Source organism: Rhinichthys klamathensis, unplaced genomic scaffold, assembly GCF_029890125.1.
Source record: "Rhinichthys klamathensis goyatoka isolate OS25496 unplaced genomic scaffold, OSU_Roscu_1.1 h1tg000123l_1, whole genome shotgun sequence".
In the NCBI taxonomy this organism is placed as follows: domain Eukaryota; kingdom Metazoa; phylum Chordata; class Actinopteri; order Cypriniformes; family Leuciscidae; genus Rhinichthys; species Rhinichthys klamathensis.
In genome coordinates, this window is record NW_026606660.1 from 593,699 (window position 1) to 612,768 (window position 19,070).

General features: G+C 38.5%; 1 protein-coding gene across 3 annotated transcripts in view; it reads left to right on the plus strand.

Moving 5' to 3' along the window:
* Positions 1-19,070, plus strand: part of myt1lb (myelin transcription factor 1-like, b) — a 168,800-nt gene that overhangs the window by 95,526 nt on the left and 54,204 nt on the right. For all 3 annotated transcript variants that reach the window (XM_056255837.1, XM_056255836.1, XM_056255839.1), the window contains 2 exons: positions 10,712-10,846; positions 17,445-17,535. In XM_056255837.1, coding sequence (XP_056111812.1) covers positions 10,712-10,846; positions 17,445-17,535 — 226 coding nt within the window. The remainder of the gene's footprint in view (positions 1-10,711; positions 10,847-17,444; positions 17,536-19,070) is intronic.

Sequence of the window (19,070 nt, forward strand, 5' to 3'; positions counted from 1 at the left end):
GGAGCCTCTGCTTTGAGGTCAAGTTAATCAAGCCAGTGATATGACTAACTAATGAATGCAAATAATACCCTCTCCAATTATATTTAGACCCGCATTTATTCATGCTGTTCATGCAATAAACAATTTTAACCCTGATTTTCCACTCACCGAAAATTAAGGGAGTTCACCGACAAAAGCCATAATCACAGGCAAATTGTTTGCATGAGTGACAATTACTACACTGAAAAAAATATTTGGTGTAGGGTTATTGCACTTTGTAACATGGAATTAAACATGGAATTTTTAAATACAAAATCTGGAATTGTTTTTTTTTTTTTTTTTTTATATACTCCAATAATCTTTGTTTTATTTACAATAAATAATGTGAGTTTTCAAAGACGCGATCTGAGAGAAGCGCCTCCACCCAAGAGATATTTAGCAGGTTAAATATCTAAACTTGTCTACGATCCAAGTCCTGCAGTGTGAAATGTGTTTTGAGTAGAACTGACATCGGCAATGACAGGCAGTTGTGAATAATCCACAGTTACTGTATGTATAATAGTACTTTAAAAGTCATGTAGTGTATGGGCAGCATTACTCTTAAAACAAAGTGAAAAATCACCATTTTATTCCATAAAATTGTTACTTAATACAACCCCTGATGTGTGTTTTGCATTATTTGTCTTAGTAAGAATAACAGTAGCCTATGTTAATGCACATGCTACTTTTGCACAAAATTTGTATCATCACCTTCAACAATGTATGTAATTACAGTTATTTTCTTCTACTCACCCTCACTTCGTTCCAAACTGTATGACCTCCTTTCTTCCATGGAACACAAAATTAGAAATTTTAAGCAATTCTTTCCATGCAATGACAAAATACATTTGCTCCAAAAAGAAAAAAGAACAAAAGACAGAAGCCATATGCTTTGTGTGAGGAACAGACCACCATAACTTCATTCACAACTCATGCAACTTGGCATGTTGCATGTGGTTAATAGACAGGTGAGAAGCAATAGTATTTCAAACCGGGCAGGTTTGAAAATATGCATGCAAAAGTTTAATAAATACAGTGCACATATTTTAGAGATCTGTGGAAAATGTACAACCAACGGACATTATTTAATTGTATTAGGCAATCTGAGCACCAACAGTGCTTTTGGAAAGTAGTTTGTACAGTATGTAAAATTATTGCCCCAAGATTTGTGACTTTGGTCTTCCTCCGCCTGCCATATCTTTATAATTAAATGACGTATATTGGGGCTTATCTTTAAAGAATTTTCTTCTTGTTTAGCAATGGAAATGTTCACCTATTCAATCAATCAATCAATCAATCAAAAAAAAAAATTAACATTGTTTTATATGATTTGGGACTTCTATTTTCTTTTTACATTTGACTCATGAGTAATGCTAACAAGTACACCAATGAACTATATAATAATATACAACCTAAATCAAAGTTATTGTATGGCTTCAGAACAGCTGTTCCTTTAAAAATAAAATGATATCACCCTACTCTTTTAACATCCCCAGAGCAGATAGGTCAGTTTCAGTGGACAGGTTCAGCGCTCTTCTGCGGTCCTTTGCTCTTAGAGAGGATCCCATACTGACCCCGGGACAAGCTTTCTCAAACATCCCCATGCCTGCAGTGCAAACAGCAGTGGCTTAATGTTGTTCAAACAGGCCAGCATGGCCACATCACAGGCTAAGCTTGTCAGGCATAAGTAATGGCGATCTGCACGGCCGGGAGAACAGCAAATCTCATCCCAGGGACACAGTCTGTGCTCATGCTGCCTATTTATAAACCTCTGCATGGAGATATTGCTCTGGCACTGGAGATCACTGCATGGAGAAACGGAAATTAGACAGTGCTGCTTATTCTGAGGAAGTGTCAAGGATTCCTGGTTTATTCCTGTTTCTCCAGGGATAGAGGAGCAAGATTAAAAGATTATTGTATCCACAAAACCATTGCATGTTCATGTCATACATAATCATAAAGCAGGCATTTAAAGAGGCCATGTGATGCTCTTTTAAAAGGTCATTATTTTGTTTATTGGGTGTACTAGAATAGGTTAACATGCTTTAATGTTCAATAAACACATTATTTGTCACATACTGTACATGATTGCAGCACCTCTATTCCCAGTCTGTCTGAAACGCTCTGATTTCTACAAAGCCCCTCCTTCCAAAAAGTCCAGAGTGCTCTGATTGGCCAGTTGACCCAGTGCGTTGTGATTGGCCAAACAGCTCTAGTTTCTTACAGTTTTTGTGCTTTTTCTGGGCGAATCGGAGTGAACTGCAGCGCTAATAGAGATTCATGAACACTCACGTCGTGCAGCCGTGCACAGAAGACCAACGGCCAAGAATTTTGTTAAATAATACATTTCGGTTTGTTTTTCACAATATCGCAAACCACCCGGAACACTTGGAATATACGCCACGAGTTACATGGGATAATTCTGTGATACTTTTGGTTCTTTTCTAAAAAGCTTGATGCTGGTCGCTATTATATGGTCGAGCACGAGCGGGACATTTTTTAAAGAATTATCCTTGTTTTTTTGTGGTCCATAAAGATGGGCATATGGCATTAGAACAAAACTAGGGTGAGTAAATTATGACTTACTTCACACTAAAATGAAAATGATCCCTTTTAGACCTAATGCATGGATCCAATGTACTGTTACATAAGCGGTTTTATTTCCCAACTGTTCGCTTAAGACATAACAGACTGTGCTTCAGCGAATACTCAACAAACTAGGGATTTTGACATTTGTCATGTATACATTAACATGTATTTGACCGATTAGGTTTGAACCCGAAGCCCAAAGTTCACTTCACATGTCCGTTTTCTACTCTATATGATGTATGTCTATGCAATGACTTTGCAGATTTATTGTCCTTTTCAGACACCTTGTGAACTGCCAGACCTGTAAATGTAATGAAGAAATTTTTAGCAGCGCATAGAAAAATTGTCTCGAAAGTTTTGCTTCATCTGATCGGCTCTTCTGATCGGCCTTTATAGAGACCACCGATCAAACTATTTCAAATGATTATCATGCAATAACAATCAGGCGCCCCGATCGGAGCAACCTTAATAACTATATAATAACCATGGTTCAAAATGACGACACATTGGGTCACTATATGCTTTCGTTGTATTGACAACTCTGACTCAGACAATAAAAAATTTCTCCTTTTGTATTCCACAGAAAAAAAAAGTCATGCAGTTTAAAATGAAATGAGGGTGAGTAAATTATGTCAGAATTGTCATTTTTGGGTGAATAAACCCTTAAAAACCCATGCAAACTTTCATCTGCCGTTCTCCAGATGAGGAAGGGCTGACAGCACGCATGAAAGGACGTTCGGCCGGCATGCACGGCAGACACTATCTTTCTAATGGCAGAATAATGAGGGATGCTTGGCTTTAACACTGCGATAGCATCTCGCCATGGCAGAAATAGCAGCAGACGCTGCCTAACCAGGGGGCATTATGATTTATAAAAAGTGTGGAGGCCTGACAGTTATGGAAGGATCTCTTCCTTAAAGAAGGCATGAGGCGGAGATGGAAATTGAACAGTATCAGTATGACCGATAACAAACGACAGGACCACTGACTGCACATTAATTATCCACAGACGCTATGGTAATGGGGGCCATTTGCTATGCAAAGCATGACTTGTCCGGAGCCACAATCAATATCCAGCACTTTCTAATATGTATTCCGCTCAGCTTGGCTTTGCTCTCTCTCCCTCGCTCGTTTGGTTTCTCTCTCTTTGAAATGGCTGCAGAATAGCATGAGGATTCAGGGCTTATTATCTTAAAGTGCCCCTATTAAGCTTTTTCGATATTATTATTCATGTAGTGCGTAATATGTAGCTGTTTGTTGATGTAAAAGGTCTGCAAAGTTAAAAAAATCAAACTGCAGATAAACTTTCGTAGGTTTATAACAAATTTGCACAAAGCCAGCCTGTGGTCTTCACTGACTGCCGGTGAACAACATCTACTTTTCCTCGCTCAAACTGTGTAGTTGTAGCTGAGACTGGAAGAATTTTGTTCGTGTTGTTGACATGTCGAGAAGACGCTGTTTTCTGCTCTGCGAAAGTAAGTCTTCTTTACATGTACTTCCAGAGGATGAGATTGATACAGTAAAACCGACGCCACATTCTGCAAGCGGTCGACCAATCACAACAGACTGGGCCTTCTGACCAATCAGAGCAGAGTAGACCAATCACAACAGACTGGGCCATCTGACCAATCAGAGCAGAGTAGACCAATCACAACAGACTGGGCCATCTGACCAATCAGAGCAGAGTAGACCAATCACAACAGACTGGGCCATCTGACCAATCAGAGCAGAGTAGACCAATCACAACAAACTGGGCCATCTGACCAATCAGAGCAGAGTAGACCAATCACAACAGACTGGGCCTTCTGACCAATCAGAGCACAGTAGACCAATCACAACAGACTGGGGGATCTGACCAATTAGAGCAGAGTAGACCAATCACAACAGACTGGGCCATCTGACCAATCAGAGCAGAGTAGACCAATCACAACAGACTGGGCCATCTGACCAATCAGAGCAGAGTAGACCAATCACAACAGACTGGGCCATCTGATCAATCAGAGCAGAGTAGACCAATCACAACAAACTGGGCCATCTGACCAATCAGAGCAGAGTAGACCAATCACAACAGACTGGGCCATCTGACCAATCAGAGCAGAGTAGACCAATCATAACAGACTGGGCCATCTGACCAATCAGAGCAGAGTAGACCAATCACAACAGACTGGGCCATCTGACCAATCAGAGCAGAGTAGACCAATCACAACAGACTGAGCTATCTGACCAATCAGAACAGAGTAGACCAATCACAACAGACTGAGCTATCTGACCAATCAGAGCAGAGTAGACCAATCACAACAGACTGGGCCATCTGACCAATCAGAGCAGAGTAGACCAATCACAACAGACTGGGCCATCTGACCAATCAGAGCAGAGTAGACCAATCACAACAGACTGAGCTATCTGACCAATCAGAGCAGAGTAGACCAATCACAACAGACTGAGCTATCTGACCAATCAGAGCAGAGTAGGCTTTCGGAAAGGTGCAGTTTAGAGAGACCGGATCCTTTATCAAACTCAATGATAAACTCAAAAGAATTGAGGAAATCAATTACATGAATTGTTTAAGTTAACAAGCTCAAATATGAAGTTAGTATTCATTGATTTTGCACTACACAAAAAATGTTTAAATGCAATTTTACTGAAATATCGACTAAGCTAACTCATACAATTTAATTGCATAAATATCATATTAACTCAAATATTTTGCAGTTAACAGCTAGCTAGCAATAGCTGTACCAAAGTTGGCCTGAAGCTGATTTTGTATATTGTCATTATTTTCATTACAATTAAGCATATCTCTGTCAGGTCTCAGGTAAAGGTAGCCTAGAAATCTAGACGCATCCTAGCGGCAGCAACAATTATTTTGCAGCAAAGTGTGGTCTAGCAACTCTCCGTTGGCTTTTCGAGCTGGAAAAACCAAACTCTGGTCAGGCCAATCACATCGTGTATAGAGTTGGTGGGCGGGCTTAACAATGGCGGCAGAGATGTGACGGTTCTGCGTGATTTCCATAGGTGATTTCCCTGCTAACGTTACTTGAAAACAAAGAAGATGCTGCTGGCGAACAGCGGTCTTTCGAATCGGCTTTGACCTCGACTCTGGAGGACTTGGAGTTAAGAGAACGTCACTTAAGTCATTCTTAAAAAAGGAAGATGTGTTCGGAGTTTTGACGATCGGATACGTCAAAAGTTTAATATATCAACTAGCTCCGCTGGTGGGAAAACCCATGGGACTCATTCAGCCACAGCCGTTCGTTGCTCTGGTTGGTTGTAGCGCTATCCTATTGCGTGCCGAGGGATTTTGAAAGACAACCGTTTATCCCGCCCCTCGCATGCCATTGTGAGTTCCCAGACCTAACATCTTGATGTAGGTCTGGCTTGCCAGGCTAAGGTAAAGGGGGAGGCAAGACCTCAATGCAGAGTTGATGGGCTTTTATTGTATCAAAAATAAAAATAAAACTTCTCTGTGGGGGAAAACAGGACCGGCTGGACTAGGCAGGAAACAACAGGGAGCATGTAAACACTGTGTGCACACACGATGATCTGGCACAGGACCGAACACACAGGGAGAAGGGATAGGGAAGGAAATCAGGAGGGTAACAAAGGAGAGCAGATGAGGCAAATAAATATATTCAGGTAACAAGGAGGAGTGGTTAAGACGATAGACAGGACTGAGCACATGGCACATAGAAACAAGGAGCACATGGCCAGTGAACACAATCACAAGCCCGAATTAGACAGAAGTGTCGGGATCCGAACACCACGCTCCGCACATATAACGTCTCACGCATGAGCGAACTCGGAACCGCACGCTCACAAGAATAAACCAGGACGAAGAGATAGAGCCCTGACCATCTCTCTCCCAAACATCTTTACTGTAATGTGGTAGGAAATTTTTAGAGTTTTGTTGCTCATTATTCTCAATAACAATTCTCATTAGTTATCTTTATTGAAATAAAGTAAAAGTATATTACAGTACAAATTACTACAATCCAGTGCATTCAGTAGTTCTTTAACTACAGTATCAACACTGTCGACCACAATGGTGTTTGACTCTGCACTGCCATCTATGGACGTGGATCAGCATGATCCTCTCTGAGTTTTATGTACATTTTTCATTGTTCAATGAAAAAGAAGCATAACTCCTCAGGATTTTCCTCATGTTTCCTCCTCTGTAAGCTGTAGGTTTATGAAAAAAAAAAAAAAATTGTGTTCTGTTTTCTGCCTTTTCTCCTTTTTTGGAGAATTTGGAAAAGAACATAAAAGACATTTTCTTTATGCAAAACAGAATTACTTTTTCACTTGATTTTGAAATACAGTATGACCTGAACATTTCATGATATTCACCCCGATCCATGTGTGTTTGTGACTAATATTGTAAAACTTTAGTCAATGTTGTTTCAAGCACATATTCCAAAAGTTTGAGTAGAACTGCATTCTATTTCCAGTCTAAAACTCTAAAACTGAGCCCACGTCTTTCACATGCTCTCATGCTATTCCTGTCTGTTTTGAGATTACTTTGACACAGAAGGCAACATGATGCCTGTTACTAGATTACTCCATCCTTAAAATTTTAATCAGTGGTAACTGTAGCATACTCACTGTCTCACTCACTCACTCACTCACTCACGCACTCTCCTGTGCTCTCTCTATTTGAAACACAGCCAATAGCCCTGGACAGCCCTCAGGAAGAGATGTCCTCTGCAGATCTAGGTCCAGGATACACTAACAAGAGATACACTAACAAGGACGAAAGGTTGCAACTACATCACTGTTCACAAGTTTGGGGTCGGTATTTAAAAAAATAAAAAAAAGTTTCATCTGCTCACCAAAGTTGCATTTATTTGATCAAAAACACAGTAAAAGCCAATGTGAAATATATTTACATTTTAAAATAACTGAATTTATAGTAAACGTTATTTATTCCTGTGATCAAAGCTGTATTTTCAGCATCATTACTCCAGTCTTCAGTGTCACACGATCCTTCAGAAATCACGCTAATATGTTGAAAACCGTTTTTTCAGGAAAAAAGTGATTTTTTCAGGAATCTTTGATAAATAGAACGTTCAAAAGAACAGCATTTATTTGAAATACAAATATTTTGTAACATTATAAATGTCTTTACTGTCACTTTTGATCAGTTTAATGTGTACTTGATGAATAGGGGTATTTAAAAAAAATGATATACTCTATATTACTGGCCCCAAACTTTAGAGCGGTAGTGTTTATCCAAAAATGTATATGCAACACAGATTTCCGTGGTACATGCCGAATAGTAGCGAGGAAAAATATTTTGATTTGAAAAAAAAAAAATGTTTTAAAAAGATTTGAAAAAAAAAAATGCAATGTGCTTATAATTTTTAGATGGTCAGATCGAAATAGATCTAAATATTGTACATTTGCGGTTTTATTACATTTAAAAAAAAAGTTTTTTCCCATGTTGGTCGATCATTGTGGTATCATTGATTTCAGATTTATTCACCCTTACCTGTTGCAAAAACAACTGCGGTGTCACGTTTCAGTCCAATGATGACGAAGAAGATTGATGATCGAGACAGCATTCAAGCACAAACACTCGAACAATACCTTGCAATGAATGTGAACCAAAGAGGAATTTAAATACACAGTGATGATGAACCAAATACAGACAGCTGTGCTTATAAATGAATATCCACGGTCACTACAGTAACTACTGGAGGGAAACAGAGAACAAAGGAGACGTGAGTGATGATAAACGACTAAGGTCCTGTTCAGCTGGTATTAAGATCATTTTTAGTCGATCGGATCACAAGGATGACGCTAAATACAGGTGTAAACCATAGACAGTATAAGAAATGGACAGAGCCATCTCATTGGAACTCAGTTGAGACAGTTGAAGCCCATTTTTAGCGATTTCTGAGCACTTCCGTTCCTGACGCGCAGACTCAAACCGACTCAAACTAAGCTTGATGACGTGAGCAACCTGTCTGACAGACGCTAATCTTCTAGTAGCTGTGCGTGAAAATTGCCAACGTTAATCTTGCAGAGACGGGGAACTTGAGCAAAGAGTTCTTTGGGGCGTGAGTGAGCAGGAGTAAGTATTCCGTTGCTTTTATGGACTCATTATCTATGCGCTTCTCCCTTGACGGGACGTCCCCCCGATCGCCTGCGAGCTTCTCCTCCTGTCTGTACGGTAATTTCTGTACAGCGCGACAGAGAGTCGAGTGGTTATGACGCAATCGTTAGCCTATTTTTACTAAAACTGTTTCTACGGGGCCATAATGTAACATAGAAGGTAATGGAGCTCTTTATACATTGTCGTGTTTCTTTAGAAATAAATAATGGACAAATGGAGTCTTTAAACGCCTCAGATGTAAAGTTATTCGCTGTCAAAGTGACGCCAAAATGAATGGGAGTCAATGGAAATGCTAACGCAAGTGAAGTACTGCTACAACATGGCGGCACCCGGCCGGCTTCAACTTCCGGTCGATGGATTACCCCCTTGGTGTAAACGGGTCTAAAAAGGGTTTTGATCTTGTTCACTTTCCACCACTTCCAGAGGTCGTCGAGAACGCATTCGACCGGATTGCTTTCGCAGTGTAAACGCTCATGTGATCGAATGCGTCCGAACAGCCACTAAAGACCGTCTACTCTCCGTCTACTGACCTCATGCGTGAATAGGGTGACCAGAAGTCCCGAAAAATTCGGGACAGTCCCGAAATCTAAGCTGTTGTCCCCAATCCCGAAACCGGCCTTAATTGTCCCGAAAATTATACTAAAGCAAAATCTTGATAAAACATTAAAAACTATCCGTGGAGTCGTCCTGCAGCCAGCCCCCTCAAGTTGCAGCAGCCGCAGCCGCGAGGACAGTGAATGTGCAGGCAGCCAGTCTAAATGCTCTTGACGCGCGAATGGATTCGTGTAGGCACGAATTTGACGCGCTATTCGCGTCTGGTGTGAACGCAGCATTAAAGGAGTGATTGATTGGTCGCGTCACTGTGTGCAAAAAAATACTTTTTGGGCCGGGCCTTAATGTCTGATGTCGGGTTACACTTGAAGCAAATCATCTAGGCCTACACAATTATTTAGTTTTCCTATTTAATGACCGACAATTTAGTTGTAGTAGCCTAACAATTTTTTGCATAAGGCTTATTAGCGTTAGGCTATAGCCTGAAAGGTCTGATTTAGCCTGTGCACAGTAACACATTTTTTTTTTTTTCACAATGACATTTGAGTTCATGATTTTAATGTTTTTTTTGTTTGTTTGTTTTTGTGGCAGACTAAAGACTGATGACAGACTGTTGATCTTTGAATAAAAATAATTGTTTGGTTCGGGTTTGAACCAAAACATATTTTGAACCAAAACCTTACATATTGAACCAAAACCAACCCCAACCCCGTATCCCAACCCCCGTCCCACATCCCCCCCCCCCCTCCCCCCCTCCCCCCCTGAACCCTCCCCCCCTCGCCCTCCCCGTCCCGTCCCGTCCCGAATTTTAGCCAAGCTCATCTGGTCACCCTATGCGTGAACATTATGAGAAGAGCTCTAGACAGACGGGGTTTAAACATTGTAAGTTTGGTTTGAAGATGTAAAACGTATCAAACGTATGATGTTCTCTCTCCATTACTGATATCTAACACACACTCAGTGTTCAGCTGGTCTTGTGTCTGTCAGAGCAGAAACGAAAGCTGATGCTCTGTGTGTTTCTCCGTCGTCTCCGGTCACATTCATATATAAATTGTGTGATCTTATTTCATCCTTTAGATGGAAAGATCTGAAAAAGCCCGTACATTTCCTCGCCCATAGACCCTCCCCTCGAAGAAATCAGGACAGAAGTGTTTGAAAGTGGATAAAAGAGACGGATTAAAATACCTGTGTGAACGGGAATGTGTTTCCCTCGTCTACTTGTGATCCGATCGACCAAAACACACCAGGAGTAAACAGAGCCCTACAGTCCATGGAAGTGAAACTAAAGCTAAACTGAACGTAATGGTGACATGAGGTTGTTTTGCATGTCAGTCAGACGGTATCTTTCTGTCTAAGTAGGCAATTCTTGGACCAGACTTTATCAGTCCTCTTGCATATTTATGTCAATAATAATCCTGTGTGTGTTTGTGTACTCAGATTCTTCACGGTCGGGGAAAAAAGAAAGCCGCTGTCCAACGCCTGGCTGTGACGGCACAGGTCATGTGACGGGTTTGTACCCGCATCATCGCAGCCTGTCTGGATGCCCGCACAAGGACCGAGTCCCACCAGAAAGTAAGCAAGCTCTTTCTAAACGTCGGTGCCACATTTGCTTGCTTCTTCCTTTAAATCTTTGCTATTTTTCATGCCGGCTGCATAAATGAAAAGAGATCATAATCATAGGTTGACCGTGTGTCTGTATGTGTTTGTCTGTGCATGCCGTCCTCCTCCACACTAAAAACATCTGCTCATTCCTATGCAATACCTCTTACCCTTCAGCACTTTCAGTTCCATCGTCCAGGTCAATGAGATGTTAGAATGGGATTTAGGTAAAAGCCTGAAATAAGATCTGTGGTGAACACAAGCTCACGATGCGTCATTCCTGCAGCACTTGTTTTGCTTTTCCTGACAAAAAAAATTATATCACTTCCTGGATGATGATGATGATGATGATGATGTCATTAACAGGCTTTCGTTGTTGTTTTACAAATGACTAAGTGAAATATAAGTGATTGAGGACACTTGATTACTCATCAGTTGCCACAACAATAACCATATTCTTAAGATAGCATGTTATGTTTAAAATAATTCAATTTGAAAGAGGGGGGAAACAAAACCAATAAACATCTGTAATATTGATCAGCTTTTCGTGTTAGAAATTCAGTTCCTGCGGACTTGACGAAATGAACATTCACTCAAACCAAAACAGTGAAATGACTTAAAATCCACCCCTGTTCCCTTCATTGAGATGTTGTGATGAAAGAAATAATAACATATAATAATAAATCATATAATTGACATCATCCAGTTTAAGTGTCACCCCCCTTTTTTTGAATATACATGAAAATGCACATTTCAAACTTAAATGGTTGTAATTCAAGAATGCTTTGGAATATAGACGTAAGATTGGTCTCGTTTTAAAGAAGACATTTGGCAGATTTTTGTAGAAGTGAAATAAATTAAGAAAGGGAAACAGAAAAAAAGTTATAGAAGTTTGAGTTTATGAAAATGTACAATGTAAAAAATGTAATTATTCATATTTTATAGAAAATATATATTTTCAAAACCTGGGCGACTCTAAAACTGCAAGAAAATCAAAGTCAAGAATCTGAACAAGTTGTGTTTCAAATTTTAGGTTGATATCTCTAAAAATGAGCTTTCAGTAAGATTTTGATGGGCGCAGTACCAAACTTTTTCAATAGGGCACAACCAGACTCCATTACTGCCCATTTAAGGGCGCCTCCATTTCCATATGTGTTTTGAGTGATATGAACCATTATTTCCACAATTTTCATACAATTTATGAAGTAGACATCCTTTTCAGAAGTAATATGAGAAGTTTGGCAGATTTTGATATGAATTCAACCTCTAGGAAACACAAAAAGAACAAGTATGTGCGTTATAGCTTGCTGCCACATCACAAATGGTGAATCTATAATTGTTTTCTTTATATTTAAAAAACTTTCAGATCTTTTTTTCTAAAATAATTGAATGGATGCTATCTTTTGAACTCTTAGCATGAAAACAAACTGAGGTTTCTACCCTTCTTTTTATGTTCATCACTATTTAAAAATAAAGGTCTAAACACGCCTTAGGAGTATGAAAATATTCTTGTTGCAAATTGATAAATTATGGCTCCTCTGTAATTCATTTTGAAAATCAAACACCAAATATGGAATCTAGAGATTGTAAGCTTTCAAATGATATATAGTTTGTCAAGATTAGTTTAGGTTTAGTATAGGATATGACTGTTTTAAAAATGTAATGGATTTGGGCCCACCGGTGGGCCGGTGACACTTAAGGGGTTAAACTGCTCATTCCGATGAACGTCATCTTTCTCTTCAGCTCTATCTGTCTAACAATGAAATTCAAAATCAGTCACTGAATTCTATTTTTGGACAATTTTACACCTGGATGTACAAGGATTTTGTATTAACTTAAACTTTATTTAAAGTTTTCTTGAAATAATTTACAAGAAGTTCATACACTATTTAAACCTATATGAATGCAGCTATTGCTGAAGGAAATCTGTGGCGATGTAAAGACCCGGCGTAGAGGAGCAGCCGTCGCAGTATCACAGACATGCATGAATGCGTTTATTGTTTCTGTTGGTAATTACGACGCTATCTTAATGGAGGCCAGTTTAATAAGTTGGTTAGATTTCTCATTTTGTTTTAGATGCTCAATTAAATCCAGTTGAATAAACTGTAATAATTATAATCTGATGAAAGAGTTACAGACAGGAAGAACGAGTGAGATTTCCGTTCATTCACCTTGAGCAGATCTCCTGTTAAAACATCTTTTACGTGATTCATTAAAATGCATTAAAATGTTTTTTTTTTCGTTTTTTTTTCACAAATTAACCAGATGGCAATCAAACTGATGGCTTTGACTACAGACTGAAATTAGTTAACAAAAAGATTTGCTTTTAAAGTGTCCAGATGGCAAGTGTGTGAGCTGGCGCTGGGGTGGCGAAGCAGGGGCGTTTTTAGATGACCGTCACATGACGTGTGTGACACACACTTACTGAAACACTGTGTCGTTATGCTGGGTCACTTAGTGGCTGTTATTATCTTCAGACAACTGTTTGCTGCTCAACACTGAAAAAAAAAAAAAAGTGCAGTTTCGTAAAAGTTTTTTGTAGACTGATGTTTTAAAAGTAAATTTCACATATGGAATTAAGTAAACTTCACTAAGTAAAGTAAAAATGAACAAAGAAAATAAGTAACTTTACCTTGGCCAGTAAAAGTTTTTTGAGTGATTTCTACTTAGTTAAAATTCACTTTGCAGTACTTTTTACTCCAACAATATAACACTGATTTGTATGGAAGCTCGTTTCCGCCACAGAATGAAAAATAAAAAAAGGTAATTGCGACTTTTTATCTCACAATTGCGAGTTTACATCTCGCAATTCTGACTTTATAACACGCAATTGCGACTTTATATCAATCAATTCTGACTTTATATCTCGCAATTCTGACTTTATAACACGCAATTGCGACTTTATATCTCGCAATTCTGACTTTATATCTCGCAATTCTGACTTTATAACACGCAATTGCGACTTTATATCTTGCAATTCTGACTTTACATCTCGCAATTCTGACTTTACAACACGCAATTGCGACTTTATATCTCGCAATTCTGACTTTATAACACGCAATTGCGACTTTATATCAATCAATTCTGACTTTACATCTCGCAATTCTGACTTTATATCACGCAATTGCGACTTTATATCTCAGAATTGCGAGATATAAAGTCAGAATTGCGTGAAATAAAGTCGCAATTGCGTGTTATAAAGTGAGAATTGCAAGATATAAAGTCGCATTGCGTGTTATAAAGTCAGAATTGATTGATATAAAGTCAGAATTGCAGGTTAGAAAGTCAGAATTGCGAGATATAAAGTCGCAATTGCGTGTTGTAAAGTCAGAATTGCGTGAAATAAAGTCAGAATTGATTGATATAAAGTCGAAATTGCGTGTTATAAAGTCATTTATAAAGTCAAAGTTGTGAGATATAAACTATTCTGAGGGGGAAAAGTCCATCTTTTTTTCCTTAGAATTGGCCTGATAACTCGCAATTGTGAGTTTATATCTCACAATTCTGAGAAAAGATCGCAATTATGTGTTATAAAGTCAGAATTGCGAGATGTAAACTCGCAATTGTGAGAAAAAAAGTCAGAATTGTGAGATAAAAAGTCTCAATTCTGTCTTCTTTTCTCGCAATTGCGACTTTATTTCTTACTATTTTTTATTTTATTTTTTTTATTCAGTGGCGGAAACAAGCTTCCATAGATTTGTACCACACTATTAAAGTGCTTATTTTACTTAATAACATCTAAGTTAAAAATTCAACAGACATTGTAAAGATGCCATGTTTACATAATATACATAAAGTAATATTCACCTGAACACCGAGACCTCAATACTTGGAACACAATGACGGTAACATTTGATGAATGTTTTTGAGTATGAATGTGTCATTTTGAGTAGAAAATGAACTCCAGATATCACAAAATGTCAAGTTACTGAACCTAACAACAAAGGCAATGACACAACAGAGTAAACAGAGCTGGAAGACAGCGAAAAATCAACCTCATTAATTATTCATGCTCCAGTGCATGATGGGAACATCAGTATCAGAAAAGTTGAGTAGGTCCAGCTGACCAATCAGAGCACACTGTGCTTTTCAGGAGGAGGGGCTTCATAGAGACAGGAACTAAACAGAGCGTTTCTGACAGACGAGAGGAGCAGCAACAATAGAGAATATGAGAAAAAAAAAAATGAAATCAAGCATGAAAACTTATTCTAAAGCCCAAAAACAAAATCAAGACTTTGTAAAAGGGCATAATAGGTCTTCATTAAAGGAAGCTTTACTTGCGTTCAGGCATGCACCTCAGTCGTGGAGGTGAGCGGATCCAGTAATGAACATGTCAGAGCATGTTGAAGATGAGGGTGAGGGATTAAGGATCTGATAATGATGAAGATGAGCACCGGAAGAGTGCCGTTCTGCTCGCCCCGGCCCACACTCTCTGCCCCCGCTCCTGCGTCCTAATGAACACTAATCAAATTCCTGTTGGTCATGGGCAGAGAGACATGTGCAGATGAAGAATAGAGTCTGGGATCAGAGAGAGGGAGAGTTCGGGCAGGGATTTCATTGATTGCTGACGTGTGTTTAATGCAAATGAAAGACAAATGCAGAGCTGAAACAATCAAGGGCAGCAACACCTCACACAGAATGACTGGATGCATGAGCTAACTTTAGCTGACAGCTTCAGCTGGTGATGAGAATATAATCAGGGATAGAGCGCTCTGTCAAACCGTCTGTCTGCATCGCTCACAACTGAACGCACTGGAGTGTGCTTTACTTACAGCAAGCAGCAGCGGATCTGACTCAACGGAGGAACTAGAATAGAATAGAATAGAATAGAATAGAATAGAACAGAACAGAATCGAATAGAACAGAATAGAACAGAATAGAATAGAACAGAACAGAATAGAATAGAATAGAATAGAATAGAATAGAATAGAACAGAATCGAATAGAACAGAATAGAACAGAACAGAATAGAATAGAATAGAATAGAACAGAATAGAATAGAATAGAACAGAACAGAACAGAACAGAACAGAAGAATAGAACAGAACCGAATAGAATAGAATAGAATAGAATGGAACAGAATAGAATAGAACAGAACAGAATAGAATATAATCGAACAGAATGTAATCGAACAGAATAGAACAGAATAGAACAGAACATAATAGAATAGAATAGAACAGAACAGAACAGAAGAATACAACAGAACAGAATAGAATATAATAGAATGGAACAGAATAGAACAGAATAGAATGGAATGGAATAGAATAGAATAGAACATAACAAAACAGAATAGAATAGAACAGAACAGAATCGAAACAGAATAGAATAGAACAGAACAGAATAGAACAGAACAGAATATAACAGAACAGAAGAATATAACAGAATAGAATAGAATGGAACAGAATAGAATAGAATGGAATAGAATAGAATAGAATAGAACAGAACAAAACAGAATAGAATAGAATAGAACAGAACAGAACAGAATATAACAGAATAGAATAGAATATAACAGAACAGAAGAATATAACAGAACAGAATAAACAAAACAACAGAACAGACCAGAACAGAACATAATAGAATAGAATAGAACAGAACAGAAGAATAGAACAGAACAGAATAGAATAGAACGGAACAGAACACAATAGAACAGAATAGAATAGAACAGAACAGAATAGAACAGAACAGAACAGAATATAACAGAATAGAATAGAATATAACAGAACAGAACAGAAGAATAGAACAGAACAGAATTAACAAAACAACAGAACAGAACAGAATAGAATAGAATATAACATAATAGAATAGAATAGAACAGAACAGAAGAATAGAACAGAACAGAATAGAATAGAACGGAACAGAACAGAACAGAACAGAATACAATAGAACAGAATAGAACAGAACAGAACAGAATAGAACAGAACAGAACAGAATAGAATAGAATAGAACAGAATAGAATGGAACAGAATAGAATAGAATAGAATAGAACAGAACAGAACAGAATTGAACAGAATAGAATAGAATAGAACAGAACAGAATAGAATAGAATTTAACAGAACAGAATAGAACAGAACAGAACAGAATAGAATAGAATAGAATAGAATAGAACAGAACAGCATAGAATAGAATAGAACAGAACAGAACAGAATAGAACAGAACAGAATAGAACAGAACAGAACAGAACAGAACAGAACAGAATAGAATAGAAAAGAATAGAACAGAACAGAACAGAATAGAATAGAATAGAATAGAATAGAACAGAACAGCATAGAATAGAACAGAACAGAACAGAACAGAATAGAATAGAAAAGAATAGAACAGAACAGAACAGAATAGAATAGAATAGAATAGAACAGAACAGAACAGAATACTCATGTGATTTGTAGCACGACTCACGCTGCATGGTTCATGTGCATGCCAGTGTTCCCCCATTAGCAGTGCCTTGCATGCCGCTGTTGATGTCTCTCGTTCTGAGTGTGCTGGTGATAATGACGAGTGTTTCACACTAATGCAGATGACTAACTGTGGGCCTCTAACTCCTAATCTTTCACCCTATTTCTCTCGCCTGCTGTCAAGTTCTTGCAATGTATGAAAATGTTCTTAAGTGCCCTACGCCTGGCTGCACGGGCCGGGGTCACGTCAACAGCAACAGGAACTCTCACAGGAGGTGAGTTCCTCTCCGTCTGGATGAGAGAACCGCTCATATGTTCATTATAATCATCTTTATTCTGCAGTGTCTACGTTTACAAAATCACAGCGTTGCCTAATTTTTCCCCGTTCTCTCAGCAAATTTCTCAGTTGTACCTTTGATATCTGGAGGTACAAAGCATTAGTTTCTAATTTTATATATGCAGTTTCAAAGTCACAGTTCTTGGATAATACTTGTAAAGTATGTATTTTTTATGTTAAAATACTTTCTATTTTAATAAATAGAGACTATAAGTAAACCATTGGTAGGCTGACTCCCTGAACACTAACTCAATGTGTAGTCTGTTACTGATTACACATTTTAGCCAATCTAATCGGACTACTTTTTTATTCCATTTAGATTACTTTTGACCTAACTCCCTTGAATCATAGATTCAAATAGGATTATTTTGACCCACATTGATATATTAGCATTCATTGTTATCAACAACATGAAGTGATTTAAACATCACATTACGTCAGGGTATAAATTGTGTCAATGTAAAAAAAAAATTAGGGGGAAAAAAGAATTAGGGAAAATCAATTAATTATGAATAATTTACTGTGTGAAATTTTATCATGTAATCAATAAAAAGTAACTATAATCTGATTATGAGCAAAATATAATATAATATAATAATTAAAAGTGCTTAATTTTTGTAATCTGATAGCGTAATCCAGATTACATCAGTTACTAACCAGCACTGTGTGGGAATACGTGTTTAACTCAAAAAGTGGCAGAAATGGGTGTGTTTGGGAAACACATTGGCATTTTTTTGCATTATGTTTGATGTTGCTAGTGATATAAAAGTATAGACTACCACAAATGCACATTCCCTCAAGCAGCTTTTAAAACAGCACGTTGTTCTGTGGAAGGCTTTGCGTGTGGATTGGGCTGATGAACTGGTGTGCGCAGTAATGCTCTCAGCGTCAGCCATTAGCACCTCACTGACACCTCGCCAGGGGAGACGGCCCACTCCAGACGGCCCTGAAACACACGCGCCAGGCACGACACTCATACACACACTCACACACACACACACGCACTCACCTCGCTTATAATGGCAAGAGTGAAATTACATTTCCTACGGCAGTAAACCTGGCAGCTTGCTTGCAGTTCATGTCATGGATCAAACACACACACACACACACACACACACACACACACACACACACACACACACACACACACACACACACACACACACACACACACACACACACACACACACACACACACACGCGCACACACACACACACACACACACACACACACGCACACACACACACACACACACACACACCACACACACACACACACACACACACACACACACACACACACACACACACACACACACACACACACCTTCAGAAGCCTTTCAAATCTCTGTGCTCTGAGCTCATGACACTACCTACACTGTAAAAAAAAAATTGTATACCTCCAATACAAAGATTATTGAAGTAATATTTCAGTCTTTCGACTTAAAATTAGCATATTTAAATCAATTTGTT